Raw genomic sequence first — 21650 nt, 5'->3', positions numbered from 1 at the left:
CCGAGGGCCAATCGTGTACAAGTGCATCCCTTGGTGACTCACCCAGAGGGGGGACAAGGGCAAAGTAGTTGTTGCATCTGGCATTCATGGATGTTGCAAAAAGGTTGCAGCAAGGCTGGACCCATCTGTGGAAAATCCTTTCCGCTAATTCCTGTTTTAGGAACCACTCATGAGGCATCAGAATCGCTCTGCTGAGTCTGTCTGCTATCACGTTGGATTTCCTTGGGATGTGCATTGCTATCAGAAAGCAATGGTAGGAGGTCACCCACTGCCATACTTTCAAGGCCTCCCAACAAAGGGGGTAAGATCTGGTTCCTCCTTGTTTATGTACCATACAACTGACATTTTGTCTGTCTGTATTGCAATAGCTCCCAGTGGAAAATAGTCTTGGAATACGTGGAACACCAGAAGCACCACTCATATCTAAGACACTGATGTGCAAGATCCTGTCAGTTGCCTTGGACCATCTTTCCCAGATAATGCCCCTCCCACCCTGAGAGGCACCCATGATCACTGTGGCCAATGGTTGGGGAAGTACAAATGGTCGACCTAGCGTCACACGAGTGGAGTAAAGCCACCAACAAAGGTCTTTTTTGCAAGATTCTGTTATTTTGTGGGACATCAGCAATTCCTGCATCAACCACTGAGTGGACAGTAACCACTGGAGAATTCTCATATGTAAACATGCTAAAGGGATCAAGGTTATTGCTGCTGCCATGGTCCCCAAAAGTTTTAGGCCTATCCTTGCTTGTGCTTTTTTCCTTGTAAGAAGATTTTGAACCTGATGTGTAGAAACTGAACGCTTTCTGGAGGAAGTTTGTCCATCATACTTGTTGTATCTAATTCTGTTCCTATAAATACTACATGCTGAGAAAGCAGCAAGGCAAATTTCTCGTAGTTTACTGTAATTTCTAGGTGAGAGCAGAGCTGCAAGATGGTCTCTCTCACCTTTATTAGTAGATGCTCAGTGATGGCGGTTAGGAGCCAGCCATCTTAGTATGGAAAACCATGAATTCTTGGTGCCTCAAGTGAGCCACGACTACTGCCACACATTTGGTGAACACTCTGGAGGCTGTAGTGAGACCAAAGGGCAGAGCTCAAAACCGGTAGTGACTGGCTCCCAGCCTAAAGCACAGGTGTTTCCTGGGTCACCTGTCCATTCTTATGTGGTAGTACGCATCCTGGAGGTCTATGGAGCACATCCAATCGTCTTGTCCCAGAAAAGGGAGTACTGACTGCAGTGTTACCATCCAGAACTTGGAGTTTCTTACTGATTTGTTTAGATTGCCAAGATCCAGAATTGGTCTCCAGTCTCCTGTTTTCGTTGGAAATAAAAGAAAATCTTGAGTAAGTTCCAGATCCTATATGGTCTGTGGGGACTGTTTGGATGACTCTTTTGTCTAGCAACTTTTGAATTTCTAACGTTGTCTGTTCCCTTTGACGGGGTGGAACGTCTGGGATTTTTTTTATGTTTGGGATGGGGAAGGAAAATGGTATGGAGTAACTTCTGGATATGATGCTTTGTACCAACTTGTCTTTTATTTGTAGCCAGGCTTGTGGGTACAAAGATAAGCAGCCCCCGGATGCCTCCAGAGATGGATAGACGGGCCTCTCTTCAGGAGAGCTGCAAGGACTTGCCAAAGAAAAATCGCCCTGATTCTGTGGACCCCCTCTGCCACGTGGTCGGTGTTGTCCATTACTACTTCCTCCTCTGCCCCTGGGGGAAGATTCACCACGTGTCCTGGAAAGCTCTCTGGGATTTTCGGAATCACATTTTCCACTTCCTTTCTGACCTTTAGAATAAGGTCTGGTAGGCATGGAAAAACAGACTCCTATGGCAGAGAGTCTTTCCTTCTTGCTCACACCTGGTTAGTGTGTCCTTGAATTTGGGCCCGAACAGAGATGAGCCATACAATGGGGCATTCACAAAGGAAGATTTAAATGTCTCTGCAGTCACACAAGCGCATCCAACAATGTCTCCTTAGGGAAATTCCTGAACCTGCTGCTCTACTTGCTCCATCTGCTGCATAAGAAATCAGTCTCATGGAGGAGTTGACAACTGAATTAAAGGTAGAGAGCTGACAGGAAACTTTCTCTGAAACCTCTTCAGCTGCTGAACTTTGGACAGTATCTCAACTCCTTCTGGAGATGTTTCTGCAATCTAGTAAAATGGGTCAGGTAATTCAGTGATCTGAGAGCAAAAGTCACTGAAGAAAAAATGCGCTTTCTATATTGGTCCATCGTACGAGACTCTTTGTTCAGCGGATGAATAGAAGAAGATGTCTCTGACAGTTCTTTCTTGGTGGCTGCTGCCACCACCACTACCATAGCATCTACTTGGAGTCCCTTAGTTAAAAAGGTTTTGTCTGAAAGGGATGTGTTTAACTTATTTGGCCTCTGAGGAACAGGTTCCACTGAATCTGGAGACTCCCACACCTTCCAAGAAACTAGATCTAGAATTTCATCGAAAGTTGGAGACACCAAAGTGGAGGAAGGATGAGATCCAAAGGCCTTCAGGTACATGGACTCCTCTGCTGAAGGGTTGGTGGACTTCCAGCCGCCTCTCTGCTTAAGTATTTCTAAGATGTTTCCAAAGGAGACATCATCAGGAGGCGACCGTGGGGACCCCTCAGCTTCATCAAGGTCTGTATCAGAAGTGATGGACTCCTCTGGGGAGTCTAAATGCTTCTTCTTACATACCCTCTTCCAAGGGACCTCTTCAGAGGGGTACTCTGGAGAGGTTTCAGACGAGTGGGGGGTACCCTGTTGGGCATCCTGAGGCCTTGGATGCAAGGGTATAGAGGCAGATATTGATGCTTTTGTGGGAAGAACATCTGGAGATGACAGCGGAACTGCCAGTGGAGATGGTACTCTCATCACCTCAAAAGTCCCCTGCCCTTGATCCAAGGAAATCCCTGGATACAAAGAAGTCGAGGGTACCCCCAGAATCAAGGACAATGGTCCCGAGGCTGAGATAGGAGCTAAGCTCACCTGAGCCGATGCCCTGAGAGGCAAGGACGGATCTGACAACTTTCCGATCCGACACCTCCAAGGACCCGACTGGAGAGAGTTGGCTCCTAGATTCCTCAAGCTCCAGTGCAGCCGAGGATGTTGGAGCAATGGGCACATCCGAAGATTCCGTAACGGGTCTTGGGTCTATTGGTTCTACTAGTAACAGCTCAGGACATTCCGACTCTGAAGTCCGAGGTTGGGTCAGAGGACGAATCTCAGCAGAAGGGGAGGATGTGGTCGGATCCAAGACCCTCTGGATTGGATCAGATAACACCTTGGCCAGCATCGGTGTAGTTAATAGCATCTGTACCACTCAATCCACATCATCACTGGACAGGCTCCTGGAAGACCGAGTGGAGGGGTCTGGAGACTTGGAAGGCTGAAGTATAGCAGATATAAGAGAAAGGGAAAATGGCTCTAAGACAGGAGACCAGCTCCGCAACTCAAACTCTACCGGCACCAAGACTTATGGTGCCGGAGCTGTGGTTTTTTCGGATCCAACAGACTTAGGATCTGGTGTCGAAAGGTTGACAATCTTTTTTGATGGCTCCGATAAAGCACTAGAAGAGGAAGATCTCTTCCCAGACTTGTCAGATTTTGAAGATGAAGATTGGTCAGACTTTGATAAACCTGGGCCTTCTTGTATTGGTTCTGAGAAGGGTCTTTTTTATGAGAACTCTCAAAATCAATTTGTTTTTCCTCTCCAGGAGAGCCCTGTGATTAAAGGAATGACAAATGGAACAAGACTCCTGGAGATGGACAGCTCCTAAGCAATAGGCACAAATTGTGAGTCTGTCAGTTAGGGACATTTTCTGCCCACATTTATCGCATTTTTTGAAACCAAAGGGTTTCGAATCTTTAGAAGACATCCCGAAAAAGAGTAGTAACAAGGGAAGCTAGAGAAAACATTTTTTTTAACAACAACAAGCTAACAGTAGAAGTTAACATAAAAAGGAGCTATAGAAGATGAAGGGGAGGGCAGCCCTCTACCTTAAATGGGCTATACCCAGGAGAGGGAAAGGAAAAGAAGTAGCCCTCTAACTTAAACAGGCTAAGGGTAAGGCAGTTCTCCAATTTAAATGAACTGACTTTAACAATTTCTAAAAGGAGAAAACAAGAGAATGAATATCCCTCTAACTTAAATGGACTACAGAGTCCTAAGAGGAGGCCGGGATAGAGACAATAAGACCTAAGTGGAAGATAATGGCCCACAGCAGAAAAAAACAGCAGAACAAAGCAGAAACAATTAACTAGCACAAAAACTAGCTGTCAAGATCAATAATATAGCAAAAAAAGGCAATTTCCCATAATAGTGACATAAGAAAGAATATACTTAGCCAGAGCAAGTAGAACGAGCACCCAATCTTGTTTAGTAGCATACGAGATCTGGGGAACTTTCCTAGTGCATGCTGGGATAGGGTTTAGCCATGAGCTAGTAGAAAACCGTGAGCTTGTGTATAAAGGCAGAGTTGGATCCGAACCCATCCTGGTAAGAATGAACGCAAGATAGGACAAGAACACATTAATGGTTTCTGCCACTCATATTGTGCTCTAAAAACTTGGGTGCTCACACTGGTTTCTCCCAGTCTGAAAGATGGGAGGGACCAAAGATGCCTGCCTATGGTGAAGTTCTAAAATAGGCCTAACCAGCTCAGCACAGTCAGTATCTTGTGGGCAGGAAATCACCTGAATGAAAGGGGAAAACACAAAGTCCTTAGAGCTGTGGTATGGTTAGATGATGCTTTAGATGTTCATACTGATGTAGAGCTTACCACGGCAACTGCAGACACAGTAATTACAGGTAAGTAATCCCCAGTTACAGTTGCTTGAACACTTACTCCTGGAAAAGGCTCAGCTTTAATTTTAATTAACTCAGCACATTTGTTATTAATGGCCAACTGTTTGATAAAGAAAGAATAGTGAAGAGCAGCAGCCTAAGCTCTGTCATTACAGCATTAATCCAGTCAGTTTGTAACAAAAACATACTTTATAGTAGGCTATCATTGGGATGATTCACATATGTTTTTTTTTCCTTTCTAAAGTGATCATTACCTGGTAGACAACTACTACAGTGTTATATTAGTGTTGTTATAGTGTATGCCAAAACATCATGCACCTTATTAGGAATGTGATCCTGTTCCATTTCTCTTGTCACTTTTTATTTTAATCTAAATGCATTTTTTTTTTATTTTATTGCCTGGTTGACTGACTTGACTGATTCTGCAGCACTCTGTCACATTATGGGTTGAAATCTGCTTCACACTATAGAAAACTCATCCAATTTTATTCCGCCTTGATTACATCAGTCAATGAACACAATGTCCCCTGTGGGATGTACCTTAGTAACCATATTAACTAACTGGAAAAACTCCAGAGGTTTGTAATTAAAAGAATCACGGACTTGAAAGATCGGAGCTACAAAGAAAGACGAGAGGCTTTAACCATATACTCCATTTCATATAGGGTCCTTAGAGGTAATCAGTGTCTTGCTTATAGGGCTATAAGGGATCCAGTAATGCAAGAACTCATGCACCTCACAGTCCAGCTAACACTAGGGCCAGAGACCTAAATCTACTCTAGCAAATAAATAAGACAAAAGATTTGTCATGTAGTGTCTACCCTATTCTCCCGGACAACTTCTTCTTCAAGTTAAGCTCTGTGACACTGTCCGCGCTTAAAAGGAACTGAACTGGATTGGTGTTCAAAAATTTATCTCTGGTATGACTGGTCCTCCTTGAAATAACAGGAAAGCCTGAAATGGCCTGGCAGCTCAGTTGCCTTGCAACTCCTATGATGCACTACAAGCTAATTATTCCCAATTGCATCCATCACAGTGAGGGACCACATAACTTGGAATCAGGAAGCACTTGGACAGCTGCTCAGTATGCAGAAAACACAACCACTAATTAATTAACCTAAATAAATATAGCTCCAGTGAAGGAATTAAATCAGAAAACCAACTTTACATGATAAAAACATAATTAATGGAAAAAAAAAAACCTCTGCAGACATTCTTTAAACCTTAACATCTTAAGTCCTGCTACAGCGTAACTTACAAAAATACCTCTTCCTAAACAATATACAAATGTTAGTGAAAGAACCTACAAGACCACACATTCCCATAGGGATAACTTATTGGGCATTATCATAACTAATATATCCCATCAATATCTTAATGTAGCTGTACTTCACACAAGGTAATTACTGACTTTTCATCTCTTACTGGCTCTTCAAGAACCCAAAAGTTCCTACAGAACTCATAGTCAGAAGGTCCAACTCTGAATCTTGGTCCTGCTTTCCTGTTGGTTTTTTGTGATTTTTTCTGAATGTAAAGAATCAGAAAATACAGTTATGCAAAATCTTACCATAACAGTAGATGCCCTATTTCTCACTGTTGCAGTATTCTTTACTCCTGGGAGAGTACAAAAGCTACTATAAAGTATGGCTGGAGGAAGCCACAGAAAAGTCCTCCAAAAACCCATGAAGAATGGCCCTAGCCCTAGAAATGACATCCAATTGTAATGTTTGGTGTAAGTGTGAACACAAGACCAGGTAGCAGCTTCCAAGATGGATCTAGTATCCAGACCCTTGAAAAAAGCACCAGGAGAGGCCACTGCCCCGGTAGAAGAGGAAAACTGCTCATCACAAAAAGAATAGCAAAAAGAAATGGCCTTTGAATTCCAGGAGGAGATGATTTGCTTAAACACCACCAAACCTAATTTCCTGGCATGAAATGAAAAAACAAAGCTGCTCAGATTTCCTGATATGTTTTGTCTTGTCCAAGTATTATCTGTGTAAATCCAAGGTGTGAAGAACCCCCTTGCTAGGATTCTGTGGAGAAGGGAAAAAAAGGAAGAAGAATGGACTGATTCAAGATCATTAACCATATTGGGCATAAAAGGAGGACTGGTATGAAGAGACACCCTGTCCTTGTAAAAAAACAAAAAAGGTGGAACTATCATGAGTGAAATTCAGAGACCCTCTTGGTAGAAGTAACAGCCACCAACAATACAGTCTTCCAAGTACAATGCTGTAGGGAAGAAGAAAGTGTACACTCAAAAGGGGACCGGGGTCAGTTTCACAAGAACAAAATTAAGTTACAAGGAGCAGGAATATGCTGTATTGGGGGCCGAATATAAAAGATGTCTTTTAAAAATTGTTTGACTTCAAAACTTGAAGCCAAAAGTGGATTCACAGGCAGACAAGTGGAATTGTGTGACAAATGAACTTTAACAGATAAATATGCAAAACCAGAATTGAGCAACTCTCACAAATAAGAAAAGGTCATAGGAATCCCTACAAAAAAGGATCCAGGTCACTCAAGACACCAAACAAAAAAAAAATCTCTTCCATTTAGTGACATACAACTTTCTATTACTGGGTATTTTGGCTTCCTGCAAAATCTGAAGAATGTCAACAGAAAACTGGTGCCTAAAAGGAATCAAAACCCTATCACCCAAAGTTTCAATTGAAGGGTGGACAAGTGAGGGTAAATGAGAGATCCCTTGTCTTTGTGTGAGATCTGTCTTGTGAGGTAAGTTGTGATGACTGCCACTGGCCAGATGAAATAGAAGGGGGAAACCTGTGCTATCTGAGCCAAAAGGCAGAATCAGTTAGTCAACCAGCAAGATTTTGGGTGTGCCTCACATGATCTTTTGCAGGACCTTTGGTAGCAAAAGAATAGGGGGGGTAGGTATACAGAACATCCCCTTCCTATAAAAATACATAGCATCCAGATTGTACTCTGAAGGAATGTAGACCACCTGAAGAACCAAGTGATGGAGGACTGCAAAATCCCAAGCCTGAAGAACCAGCCTGCAAAGGTAGTAAAATTATGTGCTCCCTTGCTTATTGATATAGCACACGACAGTGGTATTGTCTTGTCAAAACCTTTAAAGGCCCTGGAACCCAAACGGAGTGAAAAGCCTGGACAGCAAGAAGTAGAAACCTCATCTCCTTGATGTTGAAGCAGTCTGCCAAGTTGCTGATGCGACCAAAGATCGTGGACTTTTAGATTGTTGAAGAAGGCTCCTAAATCGTGATCAGAGGCATCCATGTAGAGCTTCTGAGTAGGGAAAGGAACCTGAAAAGGCAGACCTGGATTCAGAGAAATCTGATGAATCTTCCAGTGGAGCCTGAGCTTGAGACAAGGCAAGAAAGGAACCAGATACTACAGATGGTGGCAGTGCTGGAGCTAAACAGTCTACAGATAACACTGACATTTTCTCATATGGAGTTTGGCAAAGGGAACTATGGGAATGGTGAATGCCATGCACCCCAGGACAGGAATAACTGGCAGAAAAGAGGAGACTGGAAATAAGTAGTGAAAGACAGGACCTTGGGAGGTGGGAAACAAGCCACCAATGGAATGGTCTGAATCCTACAGCCCACAAACACTTGGTCCAAACAGGGAGTCAACATAGTCTTTTTTAGATTGAATGTGAACCCCACACTGCACAGAAAAGTACAGTTGTGTACACTTACCATAAACGTAGATGTTTGAGTGTATTCACTGTTGCAGTCATTACATTTGGGTAATCTGCTGGCAGGTTGGCCTGATTAACAAAGTCTTGGGTCCTGCGTCGGTTGCTGTCCCTTCTTCCATGACGTCAGGTCGTCAGGGGTATAAAACATGCAGCCGACGCCATTACATCAGTTTTTCTTGCCCCAGATGTCAGGTGACCCCTAACTGGGAGCAAATAAAAACAAAAACACAAAGGTATACCTCCAACCAAAAGCAAATACACCAAAAAGGCTTTTAAGCATAGTAAAGGAAAGGAGAGGTATAGTCAGAAAAAACTAGGGGGCTGGAGGGAGGGTAACCAGGACTGCAACAGTGAATACACTCGAACATCTACATTTATGGTAAGTGTACACAACTGTACTATGTTCTTCATGTTTCACTGATGCAGTCATTACACTTGGGTAGATTCCCAAAGCTATGGTTGGGAGGAGGAGTTTATACAGCATTAGGGCCAGCTATAAGGCCCTGCAAGACAGCAGTGGCAAAGCCAGCTCTGGATTTAGAGAAAATTGGTAAATGATAGTGGTTGGTGAAAGTATGCACAGAACTCCAGGTAGCAGCTTCTAGGATATCCCTGGTAGAAACACCTCTGAGAAAGGCTGCAGAAGTAGATGCAGCCCTGGTGAAGTGAGATCTGATCCCCTGGGGGATAGGTTTTCCATGGTGCTTATAGCAGAAATGAATGCAATGGCTTATCCATTTAGAAATGGTTTGTTTTGAAATAGCCTTCCCCTCTGCCCCTGCAGCAAATGCTACCAGCAATTTTTCAGATTTTCTTCGAGATTTAGTCCTATTCAAGGAGAATCTTAGTTGTCTGTGCACATCCAAGAAATGCACAATCCATTCCCCTTTGTTCTGTGGATTGGGGAAGAAGGTTGGCAAATGAATGGACTGATTAAGAGCCACACTGGAAACCACCTTGGGCATGACGGATGGACTGGTCCTGTGAGATACCCTGTCCGCATGAAAGATGATGAAAGTCTCCACTGCCATAAGGGCTTGTAATTCAGATATCCTTCTAGCTGAAGTGATTGCTAAAAGGGAGGCTGTTTTCCAAGAAAGAAATTTTAAGTCTGCAGTAGCAGCTGGCTCGAAAGGAGGCAGAGTGAGTTTCTCCAAAACAAAGTTAAGGTCCCAGGCAGGGGTAGGAGCTCTCCTGAGTGGTCTCAAGGTCTTTGCCCCTCTGAGGTACTTCTTGAGCAGAGGATGAGAGAAGAGGGGTGGTTCTGTGTTATAGTGAGCTGAAATAGCTGAGGCGTGGATTTTAATGGAGGAAAAAGACAGGCCCTTGTGAAGCATCTCAGTTAAATATTGCAAAATCTGAGGTAAATTGGGCACTGCAGTGCTCATCCCTAAATATTGGTTCCAGGCAAAGAATCTTTTCCATTTGTCAGTATAAGATTTTCTAGTACTAGGTCTCCTTGCCTCCAAGATGACATCCATCACAGGTTTGCTGAGGGATGATAAAGGTGAATTTAAGTGATTGGCCAGGCTGCAAGGTTCAATGTTGGAAGCTGAGGGTGCAGAATTTGGTTCTCCTGCTGAGACAGCAGGGAAGGGGTCTGAGGCAGGTGCCATGGAGATATTTGCGACACACTGCGCAGGAGGGGTACCAGTGTTGGTGCGGCCAGTCTGAAGCAATCAAAATCATCCTTGGTTTGTCCTGTTTGACTTTTAGTAAAACTTTGCAGAGCAGAGGCAGAGGGGGAAAGACGTAGACTGATAGGTTTTTCCAGCTGAAGGACAGAGCATCCACTTTCCAGGCTTGTTTGTGGGGAGTCCTTGGGCAAAACTTGTCCAACTGGTAGTTCTTGGGGGAGGCAAATAGATCTATGACTGGGCTCCCCCATTAGCTTGTCAACATGTTGAAAATCCGTGGTCCCAGTTTCCACTCATGTGGGTCCATGAGGTTTCTGCTTAGTCCGTCTGCCAGTGTATTCAATTTTCCTGGCAGGAATTGAGCTTGTAGATGCACTTGGTAGCTCAAGGCTGTGTTCCACAATGCCATGGCTAGTCTGCAGAGGGGGCAGGAATGTATACCACCTGCTTGTTTATGTACCACATAACCGTGGTGTTGTCCGTCTTTACCATTAGATGTCCTGGAAGAATGTAGTCCTTGAAGGCCGTCAGAGCATTCTGTACAGCTAACATTTCCTTTTGATTGATATGTAGGTGCATTTGATTTGGGTTCCACTATCTGAGAAGACTGCTTGGGGCTTCTATTTAAATTTAATGGGACACAGCTTTACTGTTTAAACAGAGGCAGCTACGGACTGAGCGCTGTACGCGCTTGTACTTCTCATGGCTCCCACTATCTGAGCGGCTTGCTTGAGGCTTCTTATGGAAGTAATTAGCCCTATGTTTTTAACTTATCCGGTATTTGGGACTTCAGTTAGCATTTAATCTGTGATTTACTATGCTACTTGAGGATATTCCTATGTTTTTGGGCATGTCTAGCGGTTAAACTGTTAGCTAAAGCAATTAACTTGACTACTGTCCCCATATATGTTCTAAACGCTGAGGCTTTTAATGCATTGTGCTTATGGATTGTAGGGGATGTACCTAGCTCTCACTACACCCTCAGTAGGTTAATTTGCTTCTACTTGGAATGTTCCACCTGAGCCGCCAATACTACGAAATACCCTGGCCATGCTCTCTTAGCTTGTAACAGGTCATTGCTCACACTGTTATTACTGCCCTGACTTGTAATGCTTTTGATATTTTTAGAGCGATGAATACTAGACTGTGTTGTTTTTACTGCTCTGATTCTTAATACTTTTGATGTTTATAGAGTGAAGAATACTAGACTGTACTGTAACTTACTGTTTACTGTATTTGTATATACATCTGAGTCTGCTTTATACCTACACCTACTTCCTATTGAACTTACACTGTGATTTACTTCTTTTCTCTCTCTTTCTATCCTACCAGCACTGTGTTCCAGCTTGGTCCAACACCAAACACCTGAATAACACCAGCCAGGTCCTTTCGAACAGTAGTGTAGACTAAGACACTTACCCTTCAACTACAAGTGTTACCTTTCCTAGGGAAAGGCATTGAATGTACGTATCGATACTGTACCTCATATATTACTGTTAAAACTTCAGTTGAATCTCAGGTAGCCTAGCCAGCAGCCGGACCCCCCCCCCCCACTACTCCCACCATTCTGTATACTACCCACTTGGCCCTCTATACTCAATCCTTCTCCCTGCCTAGACCTTCTCCCCTTGCAGGTTACCTATCCCCTGCTATATACCTGCTGCCCACTAGGTGGCGTCCTCATACTTTATCTTTCTAAATCACTACCTTTCAACACTCTCTCTTCTAACCTACCCTGCATCTTTGCCCCCAGTACCTCTGTTCCCAGCCTTTATTCGGGCTCACATATATTATCTCTTACTGTCCTAAGACATCCTTACAACTATCATCTCCAGTTTCCCCTGCATTTATACCTTTTAACCTCTTATTATTGCTCACCTTCCTCTACCTTTAGAACGACCTACAGAGTCTTCCTTCTCACTGATTGTCTTCAGCCTACTTCTGGATCCTTACTAACTCCCCACTACAAAACTACCAAACTGGCATTTTTCCTGACAACATTAGCGATCACTCCCTCATTTACGTAGTCAGAGCCAAAACTAACCTAAACTTTCCTACCACTCACAAAACACTATACTCCAAAAAGAATTTTATTCCTGAACAGTTTCAAACAGAACTTTCACAATATAACTGGACCCCTCTAAAACACCTCACACTTAACAAAGCCGTTGAATACTTCAATTCAGCATTCCTTGCAATCCTAAATCAACATGCCCCAAGTCGCACTATTAGAACAAAGACTAAGACAGCACCCTGGCTAACCTCCAATACTAAGCATAAAATTATTCTCAGAAATAAATCTTGGAATAAATGGCGTTCCTCTAGAAACCCAACAGATCATCAAACCTTTAGAGAGCTCAGAAACAGTACCAAAAAGCTATCATAACAGATAAAAGAATTTTTACTTTGAACTCCAACAATCCACCAATAAAGAACCAAAAAAATTCTGGTCTACTATTAACAATCTAATTACCCCAGGCAAATTAGTCACACCCAATCCCCAGGACGTAGACCCCGAAGATCCCACTTTAATAGCCAATAATTTCAATACTTTCTTTACTTCATCCATACAAAGTCTTGCTAACCACCTATCTCCTGATACCTCTCAACTGCTCTTAAGTAGCTTCAATGACTCTCTTCCTCTCCTTCAATTACAACCCATACCCACCTCTTATATACAATCTCTATTACACAAACTTAAACCCACTACCCCCTCAGCAGACAATCTTCCTGCTGAATTCCTACAAGTAGCAGCTAAAGCTATTGCCTATCCTGTCTCTATTCTAATAAACAGATCCATAAAAGAAAGTACTTTCCCAGCAATTTGGAAAATATCACACATCATACCCTTACACAAAGGAGGCAAATCTACTGACCTTTCTAACTTTCGCCCAATTGCACTGTTATCTCCTCTAGCAAAAATTATGGAAAAATGTATACATAAACAACTACTAAACCATCTCCTCCTTAACAATCTACTAGCTGACACCCAACATGGATTTAGGCCTTCACATAGTACTACCACTGCACTACTCTCTTTCACCAATACCATCAACTGTAACCGTAATAACAACAAACTAACCTCTTCTCTATTTCTAGACCTGTCAACAGCCTTGATATGGTAAACCATACACTTCTTCTCCACATACTGAAATCCCTTGCCTTGGATGACTCTTCTTTAACCTGGTTCTCATCATATCTAGAAGATCGACATCAAGCAGTACTCTGGAAAAATTCTCTATCTACTCTATTACCTATCTCATTAGGAGTACCACCGGGATCTATACTAGGCCCACTTTTATTCTCCATCTTTATTAATGATCTCCAATCATCTATCCAAAACACTACCTGCATACAATATGCAGACGACTCCACTTTAATCTGTACAGCCTCCTCTCAACCAGAACTCCAATCCCTTACACAAGCAACCTTTTCAACCGTTGAACAATGGTTCTCTAAAAGATGTCTTCTCCTTAACCCCAAGAAAACAAAACTATTACTTTTTTCGCCTACACACAAATCTACCCAACTACATTTTACTATCACTGCAAGTGATAACTCTCACATTACTCCCGACTCCACTACAAAACTGCTTGGTGTTACTATTGATAATAATCTTAGCTTTGACCACCACATTAATAACACAATAAAACAGTTAATAAAAAGATTGGTTCACTATACAGAATAAAAGCATTCCTTACACCCAAGGCACGGACTACCTTAGCACAATCACATCTTATCTCTACCCTTCTGTATGCATCCTCGATCTACACTAATCTATCTAAAGGTAACCTTAGAAAACTGTCTACATCCTACCACAACATAGCTCGATTTGCCACTGCATCTCAATATAGAACTCACCACTGCATAAACTTAAAACTTCTACACTGGCTGGAACTTCCCAACAAGATTATCTATCAACAACTCTTAATAGCACATAAAATTTTATATCAACCCTCAAAAACACCTGCTCTTAGCAACCTCTTGACTCCCTATAATAATTTAAAACAACTACGCTCCTCCCAAAAGCTACAAGTTAACATGACCAGAATTTCAAACTCTGCAGGAACTGCCTTTTCTCCAACTCAGTTGGCAAAATATGGAATAACCTTCCTTACATATCTCCTCTCTAGCCACTTTTCCTTTCTTTAAGAAGCAACTTCTTTCACATCTGAATAACTTCTGGCTCTGCTCTTGTACCAATCCAGACTAACCTACTTTCATCTTTCAACTATATTTGCATTTTATTTAACACTCCAATCTCTCTCTCAAATCATAAATAACATTATGATTCTACTGTTACTACAAAAAAAAAAAAACATTATTATTTTTATTTTCATGTTTTAATTACATAATTTGTATTACATAGTTAGTATTATCTATTTGTTATTAGAATAGCATCACCTGACCTGAACTAATTTCCTTGTATTATTGCTCTTTGCCTATATCATAAGTGTTTTTTTTTACATGTATTTCTAAAAACATGCTTTAATCTGTGGAGCTTTTCTCCCCGGGCCTCCACTGAAAATGGACAATGATCCAGTTGGACTAGCCCGGTCAACAAATGTAAAATAAAATAAATAAATAAAATAAATAAACATTTGCCCTGAATGCACTTCCCTGCCAGGTGAGCCCCCCATGCATAGTCTGATGCATCTGTAGTTAGGGTTTGGGGGCAGGGGGTAGTGTGAATGGTAGTCCCTTGTTTTGGTGGCAGGCTTCTGCCCACCATAGGAACTCTAGGCATAGGCACGGTATGATAGGAATCATTGTTTCCAGGCTGTGACAATGTTGATTCCATAGACTTTTTAGATACCACTGTAGTTTCCTCATATGCAGTCTTGCATATGGAATTAAAAGAATGCAGGAGGCCATGAAACACAAGGCTTGCAGTATTTGTCTTGCAGATCACAGGGTTTTTGTGGCCACTTGTTTGACGTAAGTTACCAAATGAATTTGCTTCTCTGGCGTGAGGAAAGCCATCTGGGCAGTTGTATTCAAGCTTGCACCCAGGAATGTAATCTGTTGACAGGGTACCAGTTGTGATTTATTTTCTTTTATGGTGTACCACAGACAAGTTAGAACTTTTTTTGCAAACACCAGATGATTTAGAAGTATGCCCTGGTTTTCTGCCTGAATTAGACAATTGTCCAGGTATGGGTATATTTGAATACTTCAAACCAAAAAACAGGCAGGAAACCACTGTACAGAACAACTCTTTATAAACCAGCAAAGCTTTCGGATACAATCCTTCGTCAATACTAGTCATTACAAAAATGCTCATTCCTTAAATTCAGGTCCAAACAAGCCATGTGACCTGCAGCCAAGAAATCACATGACACAAAAGGATACAAAAATTACGCAAATATAAAACATATACATGCGCAAGCTAGTATAAAATATGAAATTTATAAAATACATACATATGACTAACATAATCTAGATCTACTCAATTTAACTAAAACTGGCTTAATACTAACCATGCTATTGAGACCTGGTCTAGAGTCACTCAAAAGTTTCAGGATCCACTCATACTCTTTAATTTCCAAATAGTTATTCAAATCTCCACCTCTAGGATTTGGTATAACCAAATCAATAATCCTAAATCTAAAAGAAAGCTGTTGCCCACATTCAGCTATATGCTTATATAATGCATTCCTTTCGTAACACCTTCTAATCTCTGACTTGTGTTCAATAATTCTATCCTTAAGCTTACGTGTAGATTTACCTACATAAAAAGCACTGCATGCCACACACGTAGCCAGATAGACAATGTTTTAGTTTAAAAAAAACTCCAGTTTTTAGTTTAAAATTTTAACCTTCCGGAATCTTATCAGGTGGATTATATTCATATTTTGGCATCTTATCAAGTGGAATGTACTCATATTTTTCAGGTGGTTGTGTGTTTTATCTGATGAAGATACTCGAAAACGTACTTGGAGAAAAGCGTTATTAAACTGGTGTTTTGGACTTTTATTCCTGTGTGTTCCTGCTGTTCATCCTTACTACACTAGTGGAATTAACCTACAAATACCTATTGGATTCCTAGCTGTTGTGCTCATACCCTTATTTGGGCTCCACGAGTGATCCTTTGTGTTTTTGGTTTTGTTTTCACTCTTACCATCATTTGAGGTGTAATCAGCAATGATAACTTTGGCCTTATTCTTGACCTCACATTGTCATTAAAGCACATATTGAAATGACCACTAATAAATTATTATCCCCATTTAAAGTGCTATAAGCTTACTCACTTACTTTCTCTCTACAAGATTGCACGTCCCTAGCGAGGAGTGTTTTCATGCCTACAGTAGAACACAGGCATTCCATTCATCATCTTCCTCTTACAGAAGGAAAAGTCAACTTAAAACAAACCACAGAAAACAAAAAATATTGCCTTTCTATTTAACCCCTAACACATCATGTGAACTTCTCAACAATTTCTATCGGCTTTTAGTAATTAGCAATGCAGCCCACGTCCTTAACACCCTCTTACATAAAACACACTAAGAATAACACTGTCTACCACTTCACAAACTTGCTACATGTCCAAAAAGTTTTAGCCACTAAAAGACATCATCACTAATATTCTTACATTAACAAGACCTCCCCCCATGGATTTACAGTTCGAGAAAAAAGGCTTTTCAAAAACTGGCTAAGATTAACAGAATCAAATACCACAGAATATACAAACTCAAGATACAGCGAAGGGTTTTAAAACCAAACTAATGGACCACCTATTCAAAGAAAATGAAAGCAAATACTTTAGGGACAACTAATTTGAGGAAATTATCAAATACTCATCATGCACTACAATCAGGCAATTACATCTGCAATAGATGTCTAAAATAGTTTGCTCAATGGGCATAATTTGCAAATTAGTAAGTGTACTTTGTAGGTCTCAGTGCTGAATCATGAGTGAGAAGTCAAATGCTCTCTTGCCACCATACAAGCTGTCAAATGATCTAAATGTTACAGAGACACTACATGTACTACTGTCTGCAAAGGGGTTCATAGGTAAATACTAGGCATCGTCTGCAGACTATTACATGCCTAGTCAATAACCGGACAGTGACTAAAGGTGAGAATCAAACCCTGTCCATTGTGAATGTAAGGTAAACACCTTAACCATTATTCTAACACCCAACCCAAATTATAGCACCCTAAGAAAAGCCTCTAATCCCTAATGTTGAAAGAATAAGGGGGAAAGGGATTTAAACCATGCATTCCTGATTTGAAAAACCCTTGCATTAGTCCACAGCACTAATATGTAAGTTTTAAAAAAAAAAGGTACTTGGCAAGAAAGGGAATCAAATCCGTAATCCTGAGTTTAACAGTCTCGTTCTTTATCAACTGAACTAGTTGTGGTAATGCGGCAGGTATTATTAGTGCTACTACTTGATTTAAGTAATACCATGTACACTTAATATCACTAATTGTAGATGTGATTTCTTAAAATGAAAGGACATTTCATCTTTTTTCTTATTAACTCACCCTAATACATATATCTCTGAGTCTATCATCAAACATTCACAAATTGACCATCAAAAGAAACATCATTTTAGATTGTATCTAAAATGATTAAGTTATTTCATTTTTGCATGGGAGCAAAACCCCCTGCACACCACACCTCCTGCTAATTATATGTACCAACTCTGAGATCATACAACAGCAGAGTAAGGGAAAATTCCTTTACCCTGCTGCATCAACAGCCCATACAAAATGCCGGCTGGAAACACTCAGCTGAAAACTGTTCTCTTATATGAGCATTTATGTAATTTACAGCTTGAAAAAACGTTTGTTCCGATGAGCATTTAATGTTTCAGACTGCAACCCTGTATCTATATATAGAGAGAAACAGATATTTATCTCTCTCTCTATATATATGTATATATATATATATATATATATATATATATATATATGTATATATATATATATATATATATATATACACATACATGTATATATACGTTATATATATATATATATATATATATATACACACACACACACATACACACACACACACATATACATACAGATTGATATAGATATATATACAGACACACATACACACATATGGATCTTCTTTGATATAATGAAAACCCATAATAATGAACATTATTTTTGCAAGATGAAAATAATGAAACTAAAAATCCTGAACCACATACTTTTTCTCAGGGCAAGTCAACACTTGCCCAATGTGGGGAAATATGCCTTTTTCCCACACTGTAGTGCGATCTCAGAGTTGGTATATACAGTTAGGGGGTGTGGGAGGCACAGCCCCCACCCTAGGTGGGCTTCAGATGGAAAGTTGTGTTTTGTGTAGTTTTGGGCAAGTGTTTACTTGCCTTGGGAAAAAGTACGTAGTTCAGGATTTTTATTTTCGTCTCATCATAATAATGTTCATGATTATGGGTTTTCATTATATCAAAGTAGATCCATATAAAGAAACACACACACCCCTCTATTTCGACTGTCGTCATAAATGTTGAGTAGTTATCATAACTATGGTGCTTTTTAGTTGTGAATACTTACTATAACCATACCTGTGCAACTTCTTTGCTCACAAACTCTGGACAAATCCAAAAATGAGGGGGAACAAGGGCCAAAATCTGGGACAATGTTTAAATATCAAAATGCATTTCCTGAATAAGTAGTGGTATGAAATTCTAATGTCTGACATTATTGACTAACTAGTAATCTTTAGTGATTTAACAGAAAATCAAAATTTTATTGTGGATAGGGCAAAAATATGAGGCAAAATCAGGGACATTCTTCAATCTTATAATTATAAGCATTGTGCTACCATTACTGTTACGCTCCACCGATTTTGGATTACAACAGAAAAAGGTCAAAAGACCAATCCACCCACCTGATTAACAAACAAACAAACATGCAGCAGTAATAAATTTGCCTGGTGTCCTGAATTCATTAAGCATCCTGACATCAAAAGGCAGCTTTATTTAAATTGCTCAGATAATTATCAAATTAAGGAGGCAGGAGCATACATGGCTGTAAGGGGATCTACATATTTTAAAAAATTAAATATTATTAAACAATTGCATACTTGAATATATACAAAAAGTTAGGATCAAAAATGTAAACTATGTTCTACCAAAGCATCCTTAAGAAGGAGATCTTGTTTATGATTACAAGTTTATTGTTTTATAAATAATTCCAAAGAATCAGAGAGGTGAAAGTAGAATAATTTACATGTGCTGAAGCAAGGTGGCAATTATATTTTGGAGCCACACGGAACTTGGGATTAAATTACTCTGTTTCTTTGAAATAGTTTCTAAAGAAACAAACTAATGTTATATCCACCTGGTGAAACTAACTGGTAAAATGTACTTTAAAAATGTATTTAAAAGCGTTTTAAAATGGTGTATAACTTGATGATGGGCATGTTTTGCTTTCAGAAGCTCGATGTTGGTACTTAGTTATAAAAAAACATCACTTTCTACTCTGTACAACTTTCTTGTGCTTGGCTTATGTTAGTAAACAGCACCACTCATTAATTATTTGGCTCCGTGGACCAAAACTGAACTTAATATTTTAAGGATCAGAAACTAAATGAAATGCAAAAAGAAAAAGTCGCCAAATTATTTAGAATGCTGTACACCTCACCTGCTGTAATCCACTTTATACTGGCACAGCTGTTTTTGCTTCAGAAGCAGCTTAGCCTCCTGCTGAGTCAACAACTGCTGCAGTCTCTCCCTTTCAATTTCCAGCTCCATTTTCTGCAGTAAAAGTTTTTGCCGTCTTTCTTCAGACAAGCTTTTACCATGGCCCATTTCTCTTGACTTTGGTGATGTTGCTGTTAGTGCCTCATTTAGCATAAAGCCTGAAGGATGTATGCTTGAATTGTCACTATTAGGAAAATGCCCACAGTTTCTTTTATGTAAATCTCCAGTTCTGTGACCAGACCGAATGTCTCCAGCATTTTTGTACTGACCGTAGTCAGGCAACTGTCTTATTTGATGAGTCTGCATCTGACATTCATTCACACCATGGTTTGTATCATTAAACAAATCTGTATGACACCTCTCCACTGGGTTTGCAACTTTCACAGAGCTATTTTTTTGTCTGTCAAAGGCATTTTCCACACACAATCCATCAATGAGCTGAGCACAGCTAAAAAAGTTACTGGCTGGAGATTCAGGAATGGCACTGACATGCAGATGAGGTTTGAAATGCTGATCCATATCACCTGCTATCTGTGCTTTACTTGGATTCTTAAAGACCTGGTTAGCAACAATTCCTAGGTAGGAGCCGTCAACATCAGCCTGATGTGGACTTTTTATCTTCGATGCCTTTAAAACCAAGAATATCAAATGACATGAAATTAAATTATCTTGGCAAACAAACTTCCAAACATGCACAAAATGGCTAAGATCTACATTATCATATCTTAGTACAGTATACAGCAGGGAAAGATATTTAACAGTCTTAAGAAAACGCACTGAAAAAAGCAAACTTCTAAAACAAAAAAAAGACAGGTTATATAGGCATGTAAAATGGTTATAACACTTCATTTCATATTCATAATATAACTTTAGATAATGAGCTATTTCAGTTCAGTACATAGTTGTGAAAAGGCTAATCTATTTACAAATGTACAGAACCCTTTCCTAATCACAGCGAAATAAACCAAAGGTAAGCTGTGGAGCTTTTCGTAGCAGTGGTTACATTACTCATTTCTGTCTTCTGACATTAAGAAAGCAGACATGGGAAAATTCACAAAATAACCTCCCCTTTAGTGTCTCACTGCTTAATTAAACTGCACATTTCCAGAAGATGTAATCATACACCAAAACTTTCTATAACATTAAAGAATAAATACTTTTAATATTTCAAAATCATTCAAAAAATTAGAAGACCCAGAAACTATTTCTGTATAAATGGTTCCCATATTCAGTTTCTTGAGTTAATTATCCATACTAATCCATGGAGGAACAATTCAGGCCAGGTTGCTGAATGCCAGTAAAACAGCTAGTAATATTGACACATTTTATGCTTATAATTTCTGAATAGTACATGGTATGAAAGGCCTTTTCACAAGGATAGGGCTACAGCATTAAGAATACTGGCAGTGCAAAGGCATTTTAAAAAATGAATGGGCCCTAATGTGATAGCAACGTGCTTTGAAACGAGTAACAGCAAAACAATCTGTTTTATTATAACACCACATGTAGACAGCCCTATTCCTGTTATGACTCTGTATAGCCATGCAATGTACTCACTATAAAACTACTGGTTGAAGTGTATTTTGGCCACAATAAGGGCATATAACACTAGAAAAAAAAATGTCCATTAGCAGTGATGACTAAAGATATACGGCTTTTGAGATAGCACTGGCTACATACACAGTGTGCGCAAAAAACATTACAACAGAGAATATTCAGATCATCATCTGTAGCCACTAAAGTGAGAAGAAAATGCCAACTAAAAATATCATTAAATATGTCCCCAAAAGGCTTGCATGAAACAAAAGTTGAGGTAAGTTAATCCT

The 21650-nt window shown here is 40.1% G+C and overlaps 1 protein-coding gene across 1 annotated transcript in view; it reads right to left on the bottom strand.

Moving 5' to 3' along the window:
• The window catches only part of KIAA1328 (KIAA1328 ortholog), a 1446094-nt gene that overhangs the window by 682514 nt on the left and 741930 nt on the right, over positions 1-21650 (bottom strand). Inside the window, exon 5 of the mRNA XM_044087278.1 lies at positions 19766-20451. Within this exon, the coding sequence (XP_043943213.1) occupies positions 19766-20451 (686 nt within the window). The remainder of the gene's footprint in view (positions 1-19765; positions 20452-21650) is intronic.

Source organism: Protopterus annectens, chromosome 1.part1 (assembly GCF_019279795.1).
Source record: "Protopterus annectens isolate FY-2018-M chromosome 1.part1, PAN1.0, whole genome shotgun sequence".
Lineage (NCBI taxonomy): Eukaryota > Metazoa > Chordata > Ceratodontiformes > Protopteridae > Protopterus > Protopterus annectens.
Note: the sequence above shows the minus strand (reverse complement) of the source record. Positions and strands in the feature narration are given on the sequence as shown.